Source organism: Heptranchias perlo, chromosome 11 (assembly GCF_035084215.1).
Source record: "Heptranchias perlo isolate sHepPer1 chromosome 11, sHepPer1.hap1, whole genome shotgun sequence".
Taxonomy (NCBI): Eukaryota; Metazoa; Chordata; class Chondrichthyes; order Hexanchiformes; family Hexanchidae; genus Heptranchias; species Heptranchias perlo.
The window spans coordinates 27715879-27735170 of record NC_090335.1 but is presented as its reverse complement, the minus strand read 5'-3'; the positions used below and the strand labels follow the sequence as shown (position 1 = coordinate 27735170).

The following is a 19292-nucleotide window of genomic DNA, read 5'->3' as shown; positions in this document are numbered from 1 at the left end:
GTTACGTGAGTGGGCAAAAATTAGGCAGATGGAGTATAATGTGAGAAATGTGAACATGTCCACTTTGGCAGGAGGAATAGAAAAGCAGTATGTTATTTAAATGGAGAGAGACTGCAGAACTCTGGGGTACAGAGGGATCTGGATGTCCTAGTACATGAATCACAAAAGGTTAGTACGCAGGTGATTAGAAAGGCAAATGGAATGTTGTCATTTATTGCAAGGGGAATGGAATATAAAAGTAGAGATGTTTTGCTACAGTTGTACAGGGCATTGGTGAGACCACATCTAGAATACTGTGTGCAGTTTCGGTCTCCTTATTTAAGAAAGGACATAATTGCTTTGGAGGCAGTTCAGAGAAGGTTCACTCGACTGATTCCTGGGATGATGGGGTTATCTCATGAGGAAAGGTTGGACAAGTTGGGCCTGTGTACACTGGAGTTTAGAAGAATGAGAGGTGATCTTATTGAAACATATAAGATCCTTAGTGGACTAGAAGGGGCAGATGCTGGGAGGATGTTTCCCCTTGTGGGAGAGACTAGAACTAGGGGACACAGTTTAAAAATAAGGGGTCTCCCATTTAAGACGGAGATGAGGAGAATTTTTTTCTCTCAGAGGGTTGTGAGTCTGTGGAACTCCCTTCCCCAGAGAGTGGTGGAGGCAGGGTCACTGAATATTTTTAAGGCTGAGTTAGATAGATTCCTGATTAAGAAGGCAGTCAAAGGTTAAAGTAGGTAGACGGGAAAGTAGGGTTACGGTCGCAATCAGATCAGCCATGATCTTATCAAATGGCAGAGCAGGTTCGAGGGGCCGAATGGCCTACTCCTGCTCTTAATTTGTATGTTCGTAAAACTTTTGGGCAATGAAAGATCTTTTCAGCTCTCAAACACATACCTCTGTAAAATAGTTTCTGCAGATTTGTAATGAACACAATGAAGCAGGAGATCAATATACAGCACCACAAAGTCTCTTAACCCTGATCTTTGTGAAAGATTTTCAGAAACCCTGCGATTAGTTGGTTTAAGTATTAATTAACATGGGGGGGGGGGGGGGGGGGAGGTAATTTTACCAATCTTCACTGCATTGCCCACTGGCACTGTAAATTGGAAATTTGGGCACATGCTGCCCACAATTTTATGACCATAGGGAAGTTTTACTATGCTTAAGACGCTATATGAATGCAAGTTGTTGTTTCAGTGCTGGTCAAGGTGGGCACTATCACTGCACTCAAATCCTGCTCACCTCAATGGTAGTGTCTGAAAGGAGTTTATAGCATGAAGGTTTTGCTGGGATTTTAGCAGTTAGAAGCAGCAACATTTAGGTTGAAAATACTCCCTCTACACTTCTCTACACCCTACCCCCCACCTCCCCATTTCCTTTAAGGGAAGTAATTGCCAATAGTTCTAAACTCAAGATTGTACTATTTCAACAAGTTAACACTAAATCCATGGTATTTAACCATAATGCAAGGCATATTATATTTGAAATTGTAAACACAATTCTCAGTTACATTACCACCATTTGCAGTGGTCTTTGATCCACTTTTGTGCTGCCTTTGGGTGCATTCTTCACATAGCAGTTTATTTGCTCCAATGAGTTTGTCTATCTGAGTGAACTGTCGTAAACAAGCCCCAATAGAACAGTCCTGAATACTCAGCAGCTCACTGTCTGCAAGGGTGCAAAATGCTTTCTCTGGATCCAGAAAAAACACCTGTTTGTCCTTTGTGGAAGAGAGTAGATCATTTGCAGTTGCGGAAGAGTTCTCATATTCCTCCAGGGTTAAAGTTATTTCATCATGATTAACTATGCACTCGTTCAGATTTAATTTATTCATATTATTGATAATATTTTCTTCATCTTCACTGGAACAAAGTGCATTAAATTGGTTCTCATTTACTATGTTTGACTCAAATATATCTGAAGAGCCAATGTTCTTGGAGTTGTGGGAATGATCAGAGTGTCTTTTCTTTTGCTCAACTTCACCAGACTCTTCTTCCTCATAGTCTACACCAGTGCTTTCTTGGCTCAGTTCTTGACTGTTTTCTTCCATGGATTCCTTTCTTGTAGTCCCAAGATACTGGTGAGTGGATAAGTCGTCACGAGAGCTCTGTTCTGGAGAAACCTCTTCCACAATGTCATTTAACTCTAGGTCTACCTTCTTTTCTGCAGAGGCAGCATCTTTTCCACTCTGTACTTCATCCAAAGAACATTCGGCAGAGTCCTCCAAATCGAGGGCTTTTGTCCGAGGCTTTTGCTGTCGACGTTGGTTCTACAAACAAAGCAAAACATATAAGATAATGCAGTTTTATGAGAATCCAAATAACAAAAGAACAGAAAACTTCAAACATCTAAGTTGCATTGCTCAGAACATCATGGCAATGCGCTACATTGTGACCAAGAATGTCAAGCTTGTGGTAGTTTCTTTCTGTAGAGGGTGCAGCAAAGCAAAACAAGTCACCGGTGGCAGCAATGTCTCTGCTTTTCAATTCTATTCCTCTAGGAATGAACCCCAGTGCTTTGTTTGCACTTTTTATGGCTTTGTTAACCTGCATTGCTCCTTTTAATGATTTGTGAATCTGTACCCCTAGATCCCTTTGCGCCTTGACCCCATTTAGACTCTTATTTTCTAAGAAGTAGGTGGCCTCCTTATTGCTCCTGCCAAAATGCACCACCTCACACTTATCTATATTGAAATTAATTTGCCATTTACACACCCATTCTGCAAGTTTGTTAATGTCTACTTGTATTTTATAAAGTGCTGCCTGTTGATAATTCTGAGTTGTTCCAACAGAGCTTAAAGGAATATCTCAGATTCACATTGATCTTCCATATATTCTCTTCCCTATTGGAACCTTTTCCTGCCCAGACAATCCAAAAAACCTCTTTGCATCCCTCAATAAGCTGTCCTGCATGACTGCGAGTTACAAAATCTTCAGAACTGATAGAGCATTAATCAACAATCTCTCTCTTGTTTGGCCTCAGTATCCCGGAGCAAGGGAGGACAAAAATCAGCCATGGAATGTACTACCACATAGAGTGGTTGAGCTGATTAGCATAGATGCAATTAAGGGGAAGCTAGATAAGTGCATGAGAGAGAAAGGAATAGAAGGATATTTTGATAGGGTGAGATGAAGTAAGGTTGGAGGAGGCTTGTGTGGAGCATAAACATCGGCATAGACCAGAAATAAAAACAGAAAATGCTGGAGAAGCTCAGCAAGTCAGGCAGCATCTGTGGAGAAAGAAACAAGAGTCAATGGGCTCGATTTTACCACCCGCTATTGGGTGCGTTCTCGGCGCGGGGGCCCCGAAAATCGCAAAATCCAGGAGCGGGACCGGATCCCGCCTTGATCCCGCCCACTTCCGGGTTCCCCGCTGACGCGCCGGCGTGCGCGCGCAGCCCCCGCTGGTGGGAATCCCGCAGGCAATTAAAGCCAGTGGGATGCCACTTGACAATATTTAGTTAGGTATTTCAGGTCATTAACTGACCTGATTAAGGGACTATGTGGGATTTTGGAACAACATGGGACTGTTTCCCACACTGGGGGAAACACTCCCAGCTCGAATGGACGTGTTGCAGCTGTCAGCCTATGGCAGCTGCAAAGGTCCATTTGACAGGTGGTGGGGCGGGGTGACCCTCACCCATTGCAGGAGGCCACTCTGTCACTTGGGACAAAGTTTGGCCTCCACCACCCTCCTCCTGACGGTCAGTCACCAACCTGCACACTTACCCCAGGGTCCGGAGACATGTACCTACCTTGCGGACCCCCTCAGATGTACATCTTGCGGATGGGAGCCGCCGTAGCTGCAGTCATGACCTCCTCGGAGGGCGAACAGCATCACCAGCCTCACCAGCCACGCCGTCCACCTCTGACACGTGGAGCTCCAAAACAGAGTGCTGTGACACATCCACCTGCACAGCAGGAGGGAAGGCAACCGCAGAGAGAGATGCGTCGCAGAGGGCACTACCCTCGCCACAGGTTCCACAGACCGAGGCTCAGCCTCCTGGACCTCTCTGAGCAGCAGTGCACACGGAGGCTCAGAGTCACTCGACATGTAGCCGTGGACATCTGCAGCCTCTTTCATGCCGAGCTGCTCCTGGCTGGCCCGTGCACCACGTTCCTACCTGTCGCTGTCAAAGTCACCACTGCCCTCCCGAACTTCTCCTCCGCAGCCTTCCAGGGTGCAACCGGGGACATCGCCGATGTCTCTCAGTCATCTGCGCAGAAGAGCCCTGCAAATACACCTACACCCACTCTGCAGTGACACAATGGGTGGCATCAGTGGTGGGTCCTCATAGTGATACCCAGGAGCGGGCATTATTGCACAAACCGGACAGGATTCGCGAAGACATGGCAGTAGTGGTGCCAATATAATGTGTGATGTGAGTTGTTCTGAAATTCAATATAAGTAACAACCATGACAAACCCTCAAACACCCTTGTGCATCCCCTTCATGCTCACGACACGTTTGCCTTACGCTGCCTAATGCACATATGCGATGCATGCCCTGTGGCTGCAGCACAGGTGGTGGCAGGTTGAGTGAGGCTGGCCGTGAGAGAGATGCACGAGAGGGTGAGTATGGGATAGAGCCATGAGATTGTATGAGGATTGGGTTGCGTGGTAGTGGCGGGATGAGTACTGGCGAGGTGAGTAGGTGCAGGTAAGATGAGGATGGGGTTTGAGTGGGTATGAAGGGTGATGTGACAGAGTAGTGTTGGCAGTGCCGAAGGAGATGTGGGGTGGGGGCAGTGATGTGGCAGACGGAGTGTAGGGGAAAGACTACGTGTACTCACTGTGGCTGACCTACTGAGGTCATTGGAGCGCCTCCTGCACTGTATGCAGGTGGGCGATATGTTGGTTGCGCTGGTGACCCCCTCTGCCACCTCGAGCCAGGCCTTCCTGGTGGCGGAGGCGGGCCGCTTCCTCCCGCCCGCCGGGTGGAAGATCTCTGTCCTCCCCCTCCTCCTCACCCCATGTATTGATACCTGGGGTGAGGCATCATTAAACTGGGAGCAGCCTTCCCCCTGGGCTGCTCCATGCAGTCATCTTTGCTATTGGTTGCAGCATCTGTCAGTGGAGGACTGCCCCTTTAAATAGAGCGCCTTCAGCTGACAGATCTTACTGCGCATGCGCAGCCCGCCCGACACGCAGATCAGCAGCGGGGAACCCGGAGGAGCAGGTAAGTGGCTCCAATTAGTGGTTTGCCTGCTACGATCGCGCGGGAAACCCACTAATTTCACCGGACGCGTTACCCACGCGCCAGATAGCCCATCCACCGAGAACCCGCAGGCCTGCTAAAATCGGGCCCAATGTTTCAGGTCGAAGACCTTGCGTCAGAACTGGAAGACGTTAGAAGAGTTAATTCTTTTAACATCTTCCAGTTCTGACAAAAGGTCTTTGACCCGAAACATTGACTCTGTTTCTTTCTCCACAGATGCTGCCTGACTTGCTGAGCTTCTCCAGCATTTTCTGTTTATATTTCAGATTTCCAGCATCCACAGTCTTTTGCTTTCAATCGGCATAGACCCTGTTGGGCCAAATGGGCTGTTTCTATGCTGCAAAATTCTATGTCAATCAGTACTGGGAATTCCAGAGGCTCTGGCCATAATTTTTCATTACTCCCTAAATGTGCAAATTGTGCCATGTGACTGTAGGGTGGCCAATATAACCCCTGTGTTCAAAAAGGGAGAGAAGATAAACCGGATAACTATAGACCAGTTAGTCTAATATCAATAGTGGCAGCAAGCTGTTAGAATCATTGTGGTATATATGGATTTTCAGTAAGATGCGTCACAAGAGACTTATTAGATAAATTCAGGCTTATGGTAGAAAAGGAAATGTAGCAGTTTGGATAGAAAGGTGGACAGGAAACAAAGAGGATAAATGGATGGAGAAGAGTTAAAAGTGGTTTACTTTTGTTCCTAGTACATATAGATCATTTGAATGTGGGTATAGGGAACACAATCTTATAATTTGCTGACAACACAAATGTAGGAAGTAGAAACAGTAAGGAGAACTGTAAAAAAAAAATCAGAAAGTCTTAGATTAGTAGAATGGGCAGAAAGATGGCAGATGCAAATTAATGTGCATAGGTGCAAGGGAATTTATTTTTGGAGAAAAAAGAGAAATGGGAGTATTCACTCAATGGAAAGACACTGGAGGGTGTGGATGAAGAGAGATTTAGAGGTTAAAATACGTAATTCCCTGAAAGTGCGAAGTCAGATAGAAAAAAGCTACAGAAAAGGCCAATAGAATTTTGGGTTTTAAAAATAGGGGCATACAGTGCACAAGTTGACAAACTTAGTACTTTAACTGTGCCTAACAATTGTTTTGTATGTTTAGAGTTTTGGGTGTCCCATTATAGAAGGGGCATAAAAGTCATAGAAAGTATACAGCATAGATGCACCAGGAATGGGAAATTATAGTTATGAGGAGACACCCGAGACACTGGGACTATTTCCACTAGAGCAGAGAAGACTGAGGAGTTTTAATAGAGTTTTTTTTAAATGAAGGTTTTTGAAAGTGAATAGGGAAAGACTATTTGCTTTGGTTAGGGAGTTAGTGACAAGGGGGTCATCAATTTAAAATGATCACTAAGAAAGTGAAGAGGGATTAGGAGACATTTCTTTACACAGACGGTTGCTGAAACATGGCTGAGGCAGAAACCATTGCTCAGTTTAAGGTAAAATTTAATAAATATTTGAAGCAGAGAAAAATACAAAGCTGTGGGGGGGGGGGGGGGGGGGCAGGCACTGGGATTAGTTTTGGATTGCTCTGGCAAAGAATCAGCACAATGGACTGAATGGCCTCCTTCTGGGCTGTAAATTTCTATGGCCCTAAATGACAATTGGTTGATCACTTCTATTTGAATTGCAGCAGAATGTGCTTTACCTTAGCTTGCTTTTTAGCTTGTTTCTTTGCCTTCTTTTGTTGGTATTTGGTAGTGCCAGTTGAGATATCACTTCTGTCCTTGGAAACAAAGTTTCCATTGCAGTGCCCATGATTATCATTCTGATCATCTTCAGTAATGTTTCTTCCACTTTTTCCCAGGGCTTTTTTCTTATCACCCTATATTAAAACACCACAATGAATGTACTGACAAACTTAATCCTGAGTGCTGAATAGTTTCTGCATGTAGTTCCTCTGCAGGATGGAGATTAAACAAACAAGATCACATGCGCTTTGCCACATCACAGGGAGACAGAGACAAACAACATGGACTAATACCAATCTATGACAAAGGTTTGTATGATGCTGCTGTAATCAGAGATTTAATAACACAGGCCAAGCAGATTTCTGCTCACACACAGTCATCCTTGGAGAAAGCAGTGACTTTTTTCAAGGGCATATAAACTATATTATATTTATAATAAATATACACACAAAATACTTCATAATATTTGCAGTCAAAGTACTGACTCCTTTCCAGAGGGCAATTCCATGGGATCCAGACAGCGCCTTAAACTGACTAAGTGGCCATGATTCATGTCTGAATCTAGTCAGAGAAGACTGACAAAGTCTTCTGACAGGCAATGATCTAATTAAGGTGTTTAAGATCATTAAAAGAGTTGATAGAGAGGAACTATTTCCTCTGATGATATGGGGTGGGGGGGGGGGGAGGGAAGTCAGAACAAGGGGACATAACCTTAAAATTAGAGCTAGGCTGTTCAGGGGTGAAGTTAGGAAGCACTTCTTCACACAAAGGGTAGTGGAAATCTGGAACTCTCCCCCGGGCTGTGGAGTCAAATGAAAATTTCAAAACTGAGATGGATAGATTTTTGTTAGACAAGGGTATTTAAAGGTTGCGGAACCAAGGCAGGTAGATGGAATTAAGATACAGATCAGCCATGATCTAACTGAATGGCAGAACTGGCTCGAGGGGCTGAATGGCCTATTCCTGTTCCTATGTCTGCGGGTGGCATGAAGAATAGCCAATTGGGTAGTATATTGGCCAAGCTCAATCAATGCCTTACCCAAATGAACAGGACCATACCCAACAACATTCCAACAGACAAACAGCGATCAGGAATGGGAACCTTGGCCGAATTTCCATCTCTAAACTAAAAGGCTGTGGCCAGATATAGTGGCCCTGCTGTTGTCCTGCCTGAGATCAACTATCCGAGCACAGATCAAGGACAAAACTTGGGACCCTCCTGTTTGTGGCTCAGTTATTCACTGTGCCATTGTGGGAGCCTGATGTGAAGAAACAAAATCAGACATTAAGCAGTTATCTTAACATTTAGAACATTGTACATCAAGCAATATTGTGCAGGAATAAGTTATTTAGACACAGGTTATAAACACTGCCAGTTCTGCTGTTATCAACACCGCAAAGCCTGAGCTGCATAAGAGCTTCCAAGCATTACCCTTAGAAGCAAAGCAAAGCAAAAAGCAAGAAAAAAAAACAAAGAACTTATATAAATGAAAGGATCCGCAGTATAATTTTACCTGCTCGTCCAGAACAGGGAGCGACAAGTCTAAAAAAGATTCTTTTACTAATGTAACCTGAGAACAAAGCAGACAAAATACTTATATTATTTTTTGGTAATTTATTGCTGAACTAATGCACAAGTAACACATTTCTTCCCCTCCAACTCTTGCTGAGGTAGTTTCTTGGGCAGTGACAGCTCTTTTCTGATATACTGCCCAATTGGCTATTCTTCATGCATCACGAGGCTTTTAACCACAGAGGGCATCATGGCTGAGCCTGATCCCATTCTTAACCTAGGTGCACACACGCACTCTCCCCAGCAGGGATCGCTGCATAGTAGCACAAACCCTAAATGATTTTTTTTCCTGCCCAGGGGAAGCAGGGCAAATGGTAACACCCTAACCACTGTTCTGGTTGAGACTGGCTACCTTATCACAGTTAAAACTGCATTTAAATAAATCTCAAAGAATGCTACTGATCATCTTGATTGTATTTAACCTTCGTAAGCAAATCCCTGCTTAAAATATTTTAAACTTGTACATATCCTGGAAAATCAGGTCAGGCCCAAGTCTACAATAAGAACAGTCCGTGCTCTAAATTGTCAAAACAAAATAATTCAAGTGAGCGTTTAATCAACTTGAGACTGAAAATAACAAGAGTAGTATCTTGGATTTTGATTTTGTGAATTAAGTTAGAATCATTTTTTAAAAATATAGATTTCAGTGCCTAGCCAATAGAAACTGTCGATTTAGAAATCAAGTTCTAAAAAAAAACTCCATACAAAAAATTATAGAATAAATACAGATATGATGGTATTAAGCACACGCACAGACGTGTTGGTAGCTATTTACCTGAGCAAAATGTACAATGACAGGCATACCCTAGTCTGTTTGGTACAAGGTACCCATTGGATAAACTTCCTAAACCATCAGTCAAGCCCCAGTTTTCTTCTAAATAAAAGAATTTGACAAAAGGAAACAAACTGCCTATTTACAAATGTACAATTCTATGTTAGACACATAAGAATATAAGAAATAGGAGCAGGAGTAGGCCAATCAGCCCCTCGAGCCTGCTCCGCCATTCAATAAGATCATGGCTGATCTGATCCTAACCTCAAATCTAAAGAACACAAGAAGTCGGAGCAGGACCCGGCCACTCAGCCCCTGGGCTCGCTCCGCCACCCACAGGGCCTTGACCGATCCGAACTCAGCTTCATGTCCAATTTCCTGCCCGCTCCCCGTAACCCCTAATTCGCTTTACTTCCAGGAAACTGTCTATTTCTGTTTTAAATTTATTTAATGATGTAGCTTCCACAGCTTCCTGGGGCAGCAAATTCCACGGACCTACTACCCTCTGAGTGAAGAAGTTTCTCCTCATCTCAGTTTTGAAAGAGCAGCCCCTTATTCTAAGATTATGCCCCCTAGTTCTAGTTTCACCCATCCTTGGGAACATCCTTACCGCATCCACCCGATCAAGCCCCTTCACAATCTTATATGTTTCAATAAGATCGCCTCTCATTCTTCTGAACTCCAATGAGTAGAGTCCCAATCCACTCAACCTCTCCTCATATGTCCGCCCCCTCATCCCCGGGATTAACCGAGTGAACCTTCTTTGTATTGCCTCGAGAGCAAGTATGTCTTTTCTTAAGTATGGAGACCAAAACTGTATGCAGTATTCCAGGTGCGGTCTCACCAATACCTCCCTGTTTTTATATTCTATCCCACGAGCAATAAAAGCCAACATTCCGTTGGCCTTCTTGATCACCTGCTGCACCTGCATACTAACTTTTTGATTTTCTTGCACTAGGACCCCCAGATCCCTTTGTACTGCAGTACTTTCCAGTTTCTCGCCATTAAGATAATAACTTGCTCTCTGATTTTTCCTGCCAAAGTGCATAACCTCACATTTTCCAATATTGTATTGCATCTGCCAAATCTCCGCCCACTCACCTAGCCTGTCTATATCCCCTTGTAGGTTTTTTATGTCCTCCTCACTCTCTACTTTCCCTCCCATCTTCGTATCATCTGCAAACTTTGATATGTTACACTCGGTCCCTTCCTCCAAATCGTTAATATAGATTGTAAAGAGTTGGGGACCCAGCACCGACCCCTGCGGAACACCACTGGCTACTGGTTGCCAGCCCAAGAATGAACCATTTATCCCAACTCTCTGCTTCCTGTTAGATAACCAATCCTCCACCCATGCCAGAATATTACCCCCAATCCAGTGATTCTTTATCTTGAGCAATAATCTTTTATGTGGCACCTTGTCGAATGCCTTCTGGAAGTCTAAATACACTACGTCCACTGGTTCCCCTTTATCCACCATGTATGTTACGTCCTCAAAGAACTCAAGCAAATTTGTCAGACATGACTTCCCCTTCATAAAGCCATGCTGACTTTGTCCTATTAAATTACGTTTATCTAAATGTTCCGTTACTGTCTCCTTAATAATAGACTCCAAAATTTTACCCACCACAGGTGTTAGGCTAACTGGTCTATAATTTCCAGCCTTCTGCCTACTACCCTTTTTAAATAACGGTGTTACATTAGCAGTTTTCCAATCTGCCGGGACCTTTGCCGAGTCCAGAGAATTTTGGAAAATTATGACCAAAGCATCCACAATCCCTACTGCCACTTCCCTCAAGACCCTAGGATGTAAGCCATCAGGTCCAGGGGATTTATCCGCCTTGAGTCCCATTATTTTACTGAGTACCAATTCCTTAGTGATTTTAATCGTATTTAGCTCCTCCCCCCCGGAGCCCCCTTTTTGTCCAGTGTTGGGATATTCTTAGTGTCCTCTACCGTAAAGACTGAAACAAAATATTTGTTCAGCATTTTTGCCATCTCCATGTTTCCCACCATTAATTTCCCAGTCTCATCCTCTAAGGGACCTATGTTTGCCTTAGCCACCTTTTTTCTTTTTAATTAACTATAGAAACTCTTGCTATCTGTTTTTATATTTTTTGCTAATTTATCTTCATATTGTATCTTCCCTTTCTTAATCAATCCTTTAGTTACTTTTTGCTGTCTTTTGAAGACTTCCCAATCTTCTATCCTCCCACTAAGTTTGGCTACCATATATGTCCTTGATTTTAGTCGGATACTATCCTTAATTTCTTTACTTAGCCACGGATGGCTGTCATTTCTTTTACACCCTTTTTTCCTCAGTGGAATATATTTGTTTTGAAAGTTGTAAAATAACTCCTTAAATGAACACCACTGCTCATGTACCATCTTACCCTTTAATCTGTTTTCCCAGTCCACTTTAATCAATTCTGCTCTCATACCATCATAGTCTCCCTTATTCAAGCTCAGTACGCTTGTTTGAGAACCAACCTTCTCACTCTCTAATTGGATATGGAATTCAACCATGTTATGGTCACTCATTCCAAGGGGATCCTTAACTAGAACATTATTAATTAACCCTGGCTCATTACACAGGACCAGATCCAAGGTTGCTTGCCCCCTTTTAGGATCAGTTACATACTGCTCAAGAAATCCATCCCTAATACACTCAATAAACTCTTCCTCAAGGCTGCCCTGCCCAATTTGATTTGTCCAGTTAATATGATAGTTAAAATCCCCCATAATTATAGCTGTTCTCTTATTACATGCCCCGACTATTTCCTGATTAATACTTCTTCCAGCAGAGTTGCAACTATTAGGAGGCCTATATACTACGCCCACTAGTGTTTTTTTCCCCTTATTATTCCTTATCTCTACCCAAACTGTTTCATTATCCTGATCCCTTGTCCCAATATCGTTTCTCTGTATTACAGTGATTCCTTCCTTTATTAACATAGCCACCCCACCTCCCCTTCCTTCCTGCCTGTCCTTCCTGATTGTTAAATACCCTGGCATATTTAATTCCCGTCGTTGTCACCCTGCAGCCATGTTTCTGTAATGGCCACAAGATCATACCCATACGTAGTTATTTGTGCTGTTAACTTGTCCATTTTCTTACGAATGCTACGTGCATTCAGATAAAGAACTTTCAAATATGTTTTGTGACACTTAGTTCCTGCTTTTTCCTTTTTTAACACTTTACCTTTTACTCCATACCTTCTGTCCCTTCCTGACACGCTTTCCTCTGTCACCCTGCTCAGGTTCCCAACCCCCTGCCACTTTAGTTTAAACCCTCCCCAACAGCACTAGCAAACACTCCCCCTAGGACAGCGGTCCCGGCCCTGCCCAGGTGCAGACCGTCCGGTTTGTACTGGTCCCACCTCCCCCAGAACCAATTGTAAACACTGCCAGTTCTGCTGTGTTAGTCAGCTCAGACTTTGCAATGCTAACACAAGAGCTTCCAAGCTCTGTATGGTAGCTATAACATACAGACTGGGATAGTCCCAGGTTCTAACCCCAGCCTCCATTTAATTAGCTGATCTCTGCTAATGCAGGAGTAGGAGTGCTACAATTTGTCTGAGGACCGTTGAGTTGGAGGGGGGAAAAAGCGGCCAGGGTTCCAGGGATCCTTATTGGAAGTCCACCTCTATAAGGATCAGGATCGGACCTGGCCGCGATGCTGCCGCCACAGTCAAATAACCTGCTATTGCTCACGGTCAAGGCTTGTATACAAACAGTGGCCATTCGGGCAAGGCGTTGGAGGATGCCTGGCACTGTGGAATTGTATCTCAACAAGAAGTCAATACCTTCAGGAGAGAAGGGGAGAGGAGAAGAAAAAAAACTGACCGAGCAAATTGAGGGGATAAAAAACCTATGGTTTACAAATTAACTTCATTAAAAATACACATTGTACACAAAATTAAACTATTTTTACATTCCTAAAAGCTAGCATACTATCAGTACAAAGTTATCATCTTTATTAATATTCTGTATCAATTCTTTTTAATAGATCACTAGGAAACAATCTCACCATTTTACACTCCTCGCACATGATTGTACTTGTCAATATGCCACCAAAAACCCGGTCAACGAAGTTCAGCATGGAGCCCTCCTTTTCATACACTAGTATGAGGGAGAGAATGTCATTTTAAATTGGACATATTTAATTATTCTACACAAACAAGCATGGAATTATTAATTGGCTTGCAACTTTGAAATCAGCCAAACTAAAAGGTCCAAGACCACTCAATACTGTAGTGATGCAGTGTGACTTCAGCCACAAAAGGCTGCTACTAAGCTGAACAACACAGTCACCAGCAGCAATTATCAATAGCAACACTAATACTTATTTCCCATTAACTCTGTTAAACTGAAATATTTTAAGCAATCCAGTCCTTGAGCCAAAGGAATTCTCAACCACTGATGCTGAATATTTCTTTCCAACACAATGATTGAGTGTCCTCACTAGGCATAATACAGCCCTAAGGATGATGACTGAAAGCAAATAAATCTGTTAAATATACAACTACTGCAAAATGTACTGAATACACCCACATACTCATGAAATTGTCATAATATTCACATCAATACCACAATTATATGTGAGTCCTATATTTAACAAGATAAAGACAGAACAAGACCAGGGAACTATAGACCAGTTAGCTTAACATCAGTGGTAGGAAAGATAATGGAATCTTTACTCAAAGATGTAACAGAAAAACATCTAGAAAATGGGATTTCAAAAGGGAAGGTCATGCTTGACTAACCTTATTGAATTCTGTGAAGAAGTAACAAAGAGTAGACAAGGGTAATGTAGTAGATGTAATATATTTGGATTTTTGATATAAGGTATCGCATAGTAAGTCGACTCATGAATAAGGTCAGGGGTTAAGTAGCAGAATGGAAAGCAAGCTGGCTACAAAACAGAAAACAGAACAAGGGTTAGGGGTAGCTACTCAGGCTGGCAGACGGTGGGAAGTGGTGTTCCACAGGGATTAGTGCTGGGACCACCATTGTTCACAATTTACATCAAAGATTTGGACTCAGGAATCAGAAGTACAATTTCAAAATTTGAGGACAACACCAAATTGAGGGTATGGTTAATACTGAGGAAGAATACGACAAAACACAAGACGTTAATAAACTTGCAGAATGGGCGTGTATTTGGCAAATGATCAGTGTGAGATGGTGCATTTTGGTAGGAAGAAGAAGGAGGCCACATACTGCATGGATAATCAGTCTAAATGGGTTAGAGGAGCAAAAGGATCTCGGGGTACAGGTACACAAATCACTAAAAATAGCGATGCTGGTTAATAAGGCCTTAAAAATGCAAACCAAGTACTGGGGTTCATTTCTAGAGGGATAGAATTGAAAAGCAAAGAAGTTATGTTAAACTTGTATAGAACCTTGGTTAAACCACACTTGGAGTATTGTGCACAGATCTGGGGCCCGATTTTACCAGGGGTGCGGGTTGTCGGCGGGTAGGCCAGCGGGCGCGTTTTAGTGGGTTGCCCACGCAATCGTAGCAGGCAACACACTAATTGGATCCACTTACCTGCTCCTCCGGGTTCCCCGATGCTGATCCGCGCGTCGGGCGGGCTGCGCATGCGCAGTAAGATCTGTCAGCTGGAGGCGCTCTATTTAAAGGGGCAGTCCTCCACTGACAGATGCTGCCACAAACAGCAAAAATTACAGCATGGAGCAGCCCAGGGGGAAGGCTGCTCCCAGTTTAATGATGCCTCACCCCAGGTATCATTAGATGGGGTGAGGAGGAGGGGGAGGACAGAGATCTTCCCCCCCGGTGAGCGGGAGGAAGCGGCCTGCCTCTGCCACCAAGAAGGCCTGGCTCGAGGTGGCAGAGGGGGTCACCTGCGCCACCAACATATCGCCCACCTGCATACAGTGCAGGAGGCGCTCCAATGACCTCAGTAGGTCAGCCACAGTGAGAACACGTAGTCTTTCCCCTACACTCCGTCTGCCACAACACTGCCCCCACCCCACATCTCCTTCGGCACTGCCAACACTACTCTGTCACATCACCCCTCATACCCACTCAAACCTCATCCTCATCTTACCTGCACCTACTCACCTCGCGAGTACTCACCCCGCCACTACCACGCAACCCAATCCTCATACAATCTCATGGCTCTATCCCATACTCACCCTCTCGTGCATCTCTCTCACGGCCAGCCTCACTCAACCTGCCACTACCTGTGCTGCAGCCACAGGGCATGCATCGCATATGTGCATTAGGCAGCGTAAGGCAAACGTGTCGTGAGCATGAAGGGGATGCACAAGGGTGTTTGAGGGTTTGTCATGGTTGTTACTTATATTGAATTAAAGAACAACTCACATCACACATTATATTAGCACCACTACTGCCATGTCTTCGCAAATCCTGTCCGGTTTGTGCAATAATGCCCGCTCCTGGGTATCCCTATGGGGACCCACCACTGATGCCACCCAGTGTGTCACTGCAGAGTGGGTGTAGGTGTATTTGCAGGGCTCTTCTGCGCAGACGACTGAGAGACATCGGGGATGTCCCCGGTTTCAGCCTGGAAGGCTGTGGAGGAGAAATTCGGGAGGGCAGTGGTGACTTTGACAGCGACAGGTAGGAAGATGGTGCACGGAGCAGCTCGGCATGAAAGAGGCTGCAGATGTCCACGGCTACATGTCGAGTGACTCTGAGCCTCCGTGTGCACTGCTGCTCAGAGAGGTCCAGGAAGCTGAGCCTCAGTCTGTAGACCCTGTGGCGAGGGTAGTGCCCTTTGCGACGCATCTCTCTCTGCGGTAGCCCTCCCTCCTGCTGTACAGGTGGATGTGTCACAGCACTCTGTTGTGGAGCTCCACGTGTCAGAGGTGGACGGCGCGGATGGTGATGCTGTTCGCCCTCCGAGGAGGTCATGACTGCAGCTACGGCGGCCCCCATCCGCAAGATGTACATCTGAGGGGGTCCGCAAGGTAGGTACGTGTCTTCGGACCCCGGGGTAAGTGTGCAGGTTGGTGACTTCGACCATCAGGAGGAGGGTGGTGGAGGCCAAACTTTGTCCCAAGTGACAGAGCGGCCTCCTGCAATGAGTGAGGGTCTCCCCCCTCCCCCCCACCTGTCAAATGGACCTTTGTAGCTGCCACAGGCTGACGGCTGCAACACGTCAATTTCAACTGGGACTGTTTCCCCCAGTGTGTGAAACAGTCCCATGTTTATCCAAAATCACACACAGTCCCTTAATCAGGTCAGTTAATGACCTGAACAAGCAAAGTAAATACACTCAAGTGGCATCCCGCTGGCTTTAATTGCCTGCGGGATTCCCACCAGCGGGGGCTGCGCACGCACCCCCGCACGTCAGCGCGGAACCCGGAAGTGGGCGGGATCGAGGCGCGATCCGGTCCCGCACCTGGATTTCGGGATTTTCGGGGCCCCCCCGCCGAGAACGCACCCGAGAGCGGGTGCTAAAATCGGGCCCCTGGTCTCCATATTATAAAAAGGATATAGAGGCACTGGAGAAAGTGCAAAAAATATTCACAAGGATGATACCAGAACTGAGAGGATATTTTTATCAGGAAAGGCTGAACAGTCTGGGGCTCTTTTCTCTAAAAAAAAAGAGAAGGCTGAGGGGTGACCTGATCGAGGTCTGTAAGATTATGAAAGGGTTTGATAGGGTAGATGTAGAGAAAATGTTTCCACCTGTGGGGGAATGCAGAACTAGAGATTGTAAATATAAAATAGTCACTAATAAATCCAACAGGAAATTCAGGAGAAACTTCTTTACCCGAAGAGTGGTTAGAATGTGGAACTCGATGCTGCAAGGAGTAATTGAGGCGAATAGCACTGATGCATTTAAGAGGACGTCAGATAAGGACATGAGGGAGAAAGGAATAGAAAGTTATGTTGATGGGGTTAAATGAAGAGGGGTGGGAGGAGGCTTGTGTGGAACATAAACACTGGCAAAGACCAGCCTGCTTCTGTGCTGTAGACTATATACTGTTTAGCATCGGACACTGAAGGAGTACCTTTGCAGTGCACTGTAGAAATAATACTTACAGTTTGTACTTTTTAGTTCCACATACTATAGCACATTTATAAAGTTCAATTAAGTGTCTACAAAATGTGTTGACCTATTGATAGCTCAAACAGAAACACAAATCTCCTCAGAAATGCTATAGTGTGGTTAACAAAAAAGGAAGCATGGAATATAAAGTATGCCTCACTTTTGCTCAAAAATGGACACTCTTTCAAAAGGGGCACACAACTTGTTTTACAGAATATCCTCTTATCTATCATTGTAACAAAAAATGTGCAGGTTTCCTAAAACAAAGATGGTCTGAATTCTATACATAATATGCAGAGTTAGTAAAGTGTAGTATTTGTAGTGATGGCGTAACACCAGCGATGCAACATCACAACCGGCACGGGTTGCAACAATCAAATCAGCGGGAATAATTCTGTATAGCAAGTTCCTACTAGTCTTTACATATTCATTTAAATTTGAACAATAGCTCAACATATTACACAGTGTATCTGCCAATGGCCCTGGGCACAACTGTAAATCACTGGTAGGGTTCACACATTTTCTTTTAAAAAGGTTACCCACAAACCCCCATAATTCTCACCTCGTCTTAAGTTTGTGCTGAGGAATGGATCCAGAGGCACTAACAGCCCTTTAGCACCTCACCCAAGTGGCCATTCCTCCTGTGTGAGCCAAGACGACGAGTCTTGGCCTATTCGACCATCTGGGGCATCACAGTTGGACCCATATTTATTCACATATATTTCTTAATGGAGAATTATCTGGTAACAATTGAAACTCTAGCTGATTCTATCTACCTACCTACCCAGCACCCCCCCCCACACTTGCCCACGCTCACTAGACCTTAAGACCAACTGCAGCACCTCTATCACCAACTCAGCTAAGATCAGCTACAGATCAGGGATCCGCATGGCTCAACAGCATATTGGATGGTGCATTCGCTCACTGAGCCACCAGAAGAGATACTATACTCTCTATAACAGAAATGGCATGTAATATTATGACATTACCTTTCATGGTTTTCCTGGATTCTTCATTCTCCATTGTCTCTGAAGAATAATTTAAGGCTTTTAAAATGCCAGCACCTACACGCTGAGATTGAAATAAATTTAGAAGATACTTTAAAAAAATATTTATCTGGATTATAGGACTTTATATGAAACAGAGTTTCAATTACCCAAGCTATAGGGTGAAGGGCAGGCAATCACACTCAGGTAGCAATTTGAGAAACATACAGGAAATTTTTCACTATGTAACGCAATGTTCTTTATATGTACAGTCCCCACCGCTTATAGCGAGCGCATTGGTGTCAACGCAATTTGTCCGCTATATGCAGTGGCCGGTGTAAATGAGAAATTTTTAAAAAGCACTTCCCGCTCTACCTAAATACTCCAGTGCCATTACTCACACTGCATAACTAAACAGCCTTAATAAATATTTGAAATCAGGATTTTAGTACACTATTAAACAGGGAGCTATAAATTGCCCTTTTGCTCCAGCTGGTCATCTATGCTCAATAAATTGGAGATAAGGACAGGGAGTCCTAACAGAGTGCATTGCAGGAACTGACTTTTTTGTGCAAAAAGGTTTTTCATTTATATAATTCTGAAATGCCAATGATTGAGATATTATTGCAGGGAGCCCCTTTAACGCCGATAAAAGTTTAATTGAAAATTTTTTAAAAACCACCAGGCACTGTACTTGACAATTGACTGCAATTGACACATTGCTATTCGTTGTACTCTCAAAAGTGTACATTTAAATATAAAAAAAGGTAAAAAGTACCATAAATTTCTCACTAAAAATAAATCCTTCCTCCCATCAAAACCCATCCCTCGAATGCACCAACTCTACCATCATAGCATCAAACTGCATTTTGAACAAAGCTAATGTTCTCTATTACGCTACATGGCTGATCATACCAAACATTTATCATTCTTTGAGTAAAGAAGTTCTTCCTGATTTTTTTTTCAATTTATTTTTCACTAAT

General features: G+C 44.0%; 1 protein-coding gene across 5 annotated transcripts in view; it reads right to left on the bottom strand.

Annotated features, from left to right (window-relative positions):
• usp16 (ubiquitin specific peptidase 16) overlaps positions 1 to 19292 on the bottom strand; it is a 61826-nt gene that overhangs the window by 25643 nt on the left and 16891 nt on the right. For 4 of the 5 annotated variants that reach the window (XM_067992751.1, XM_067992748.1, XM_067992750.1 and 1 more), the window contains exons 10-14: positions 18313 to 18394; positions 13306 to 13397; positions 8445 to 8501; positions 6888 to 7064; positions 1513 to 2266 (exon numbers count right to left, since the gene is read on the bottom strand). In XM_067992751.1, coding sequence (XP_067848852.1) covers positions 1513 to 2266; positions 6888 to 7064; positions 8445 to 8501; positions 13306 to 13397; positions 18313 to 18394 — 1162 coding nt within the window. The remainder of the gene's footprint in view (positions 1 to 1512; positions 2267 to 6887; positions 7065 to 8444; positions 8502 to 13305; positions 13398 to 18312; positions 18395 to 19292) is intronic. The other variant, XM_067992752.1, reaches the window with a different exon arrangement.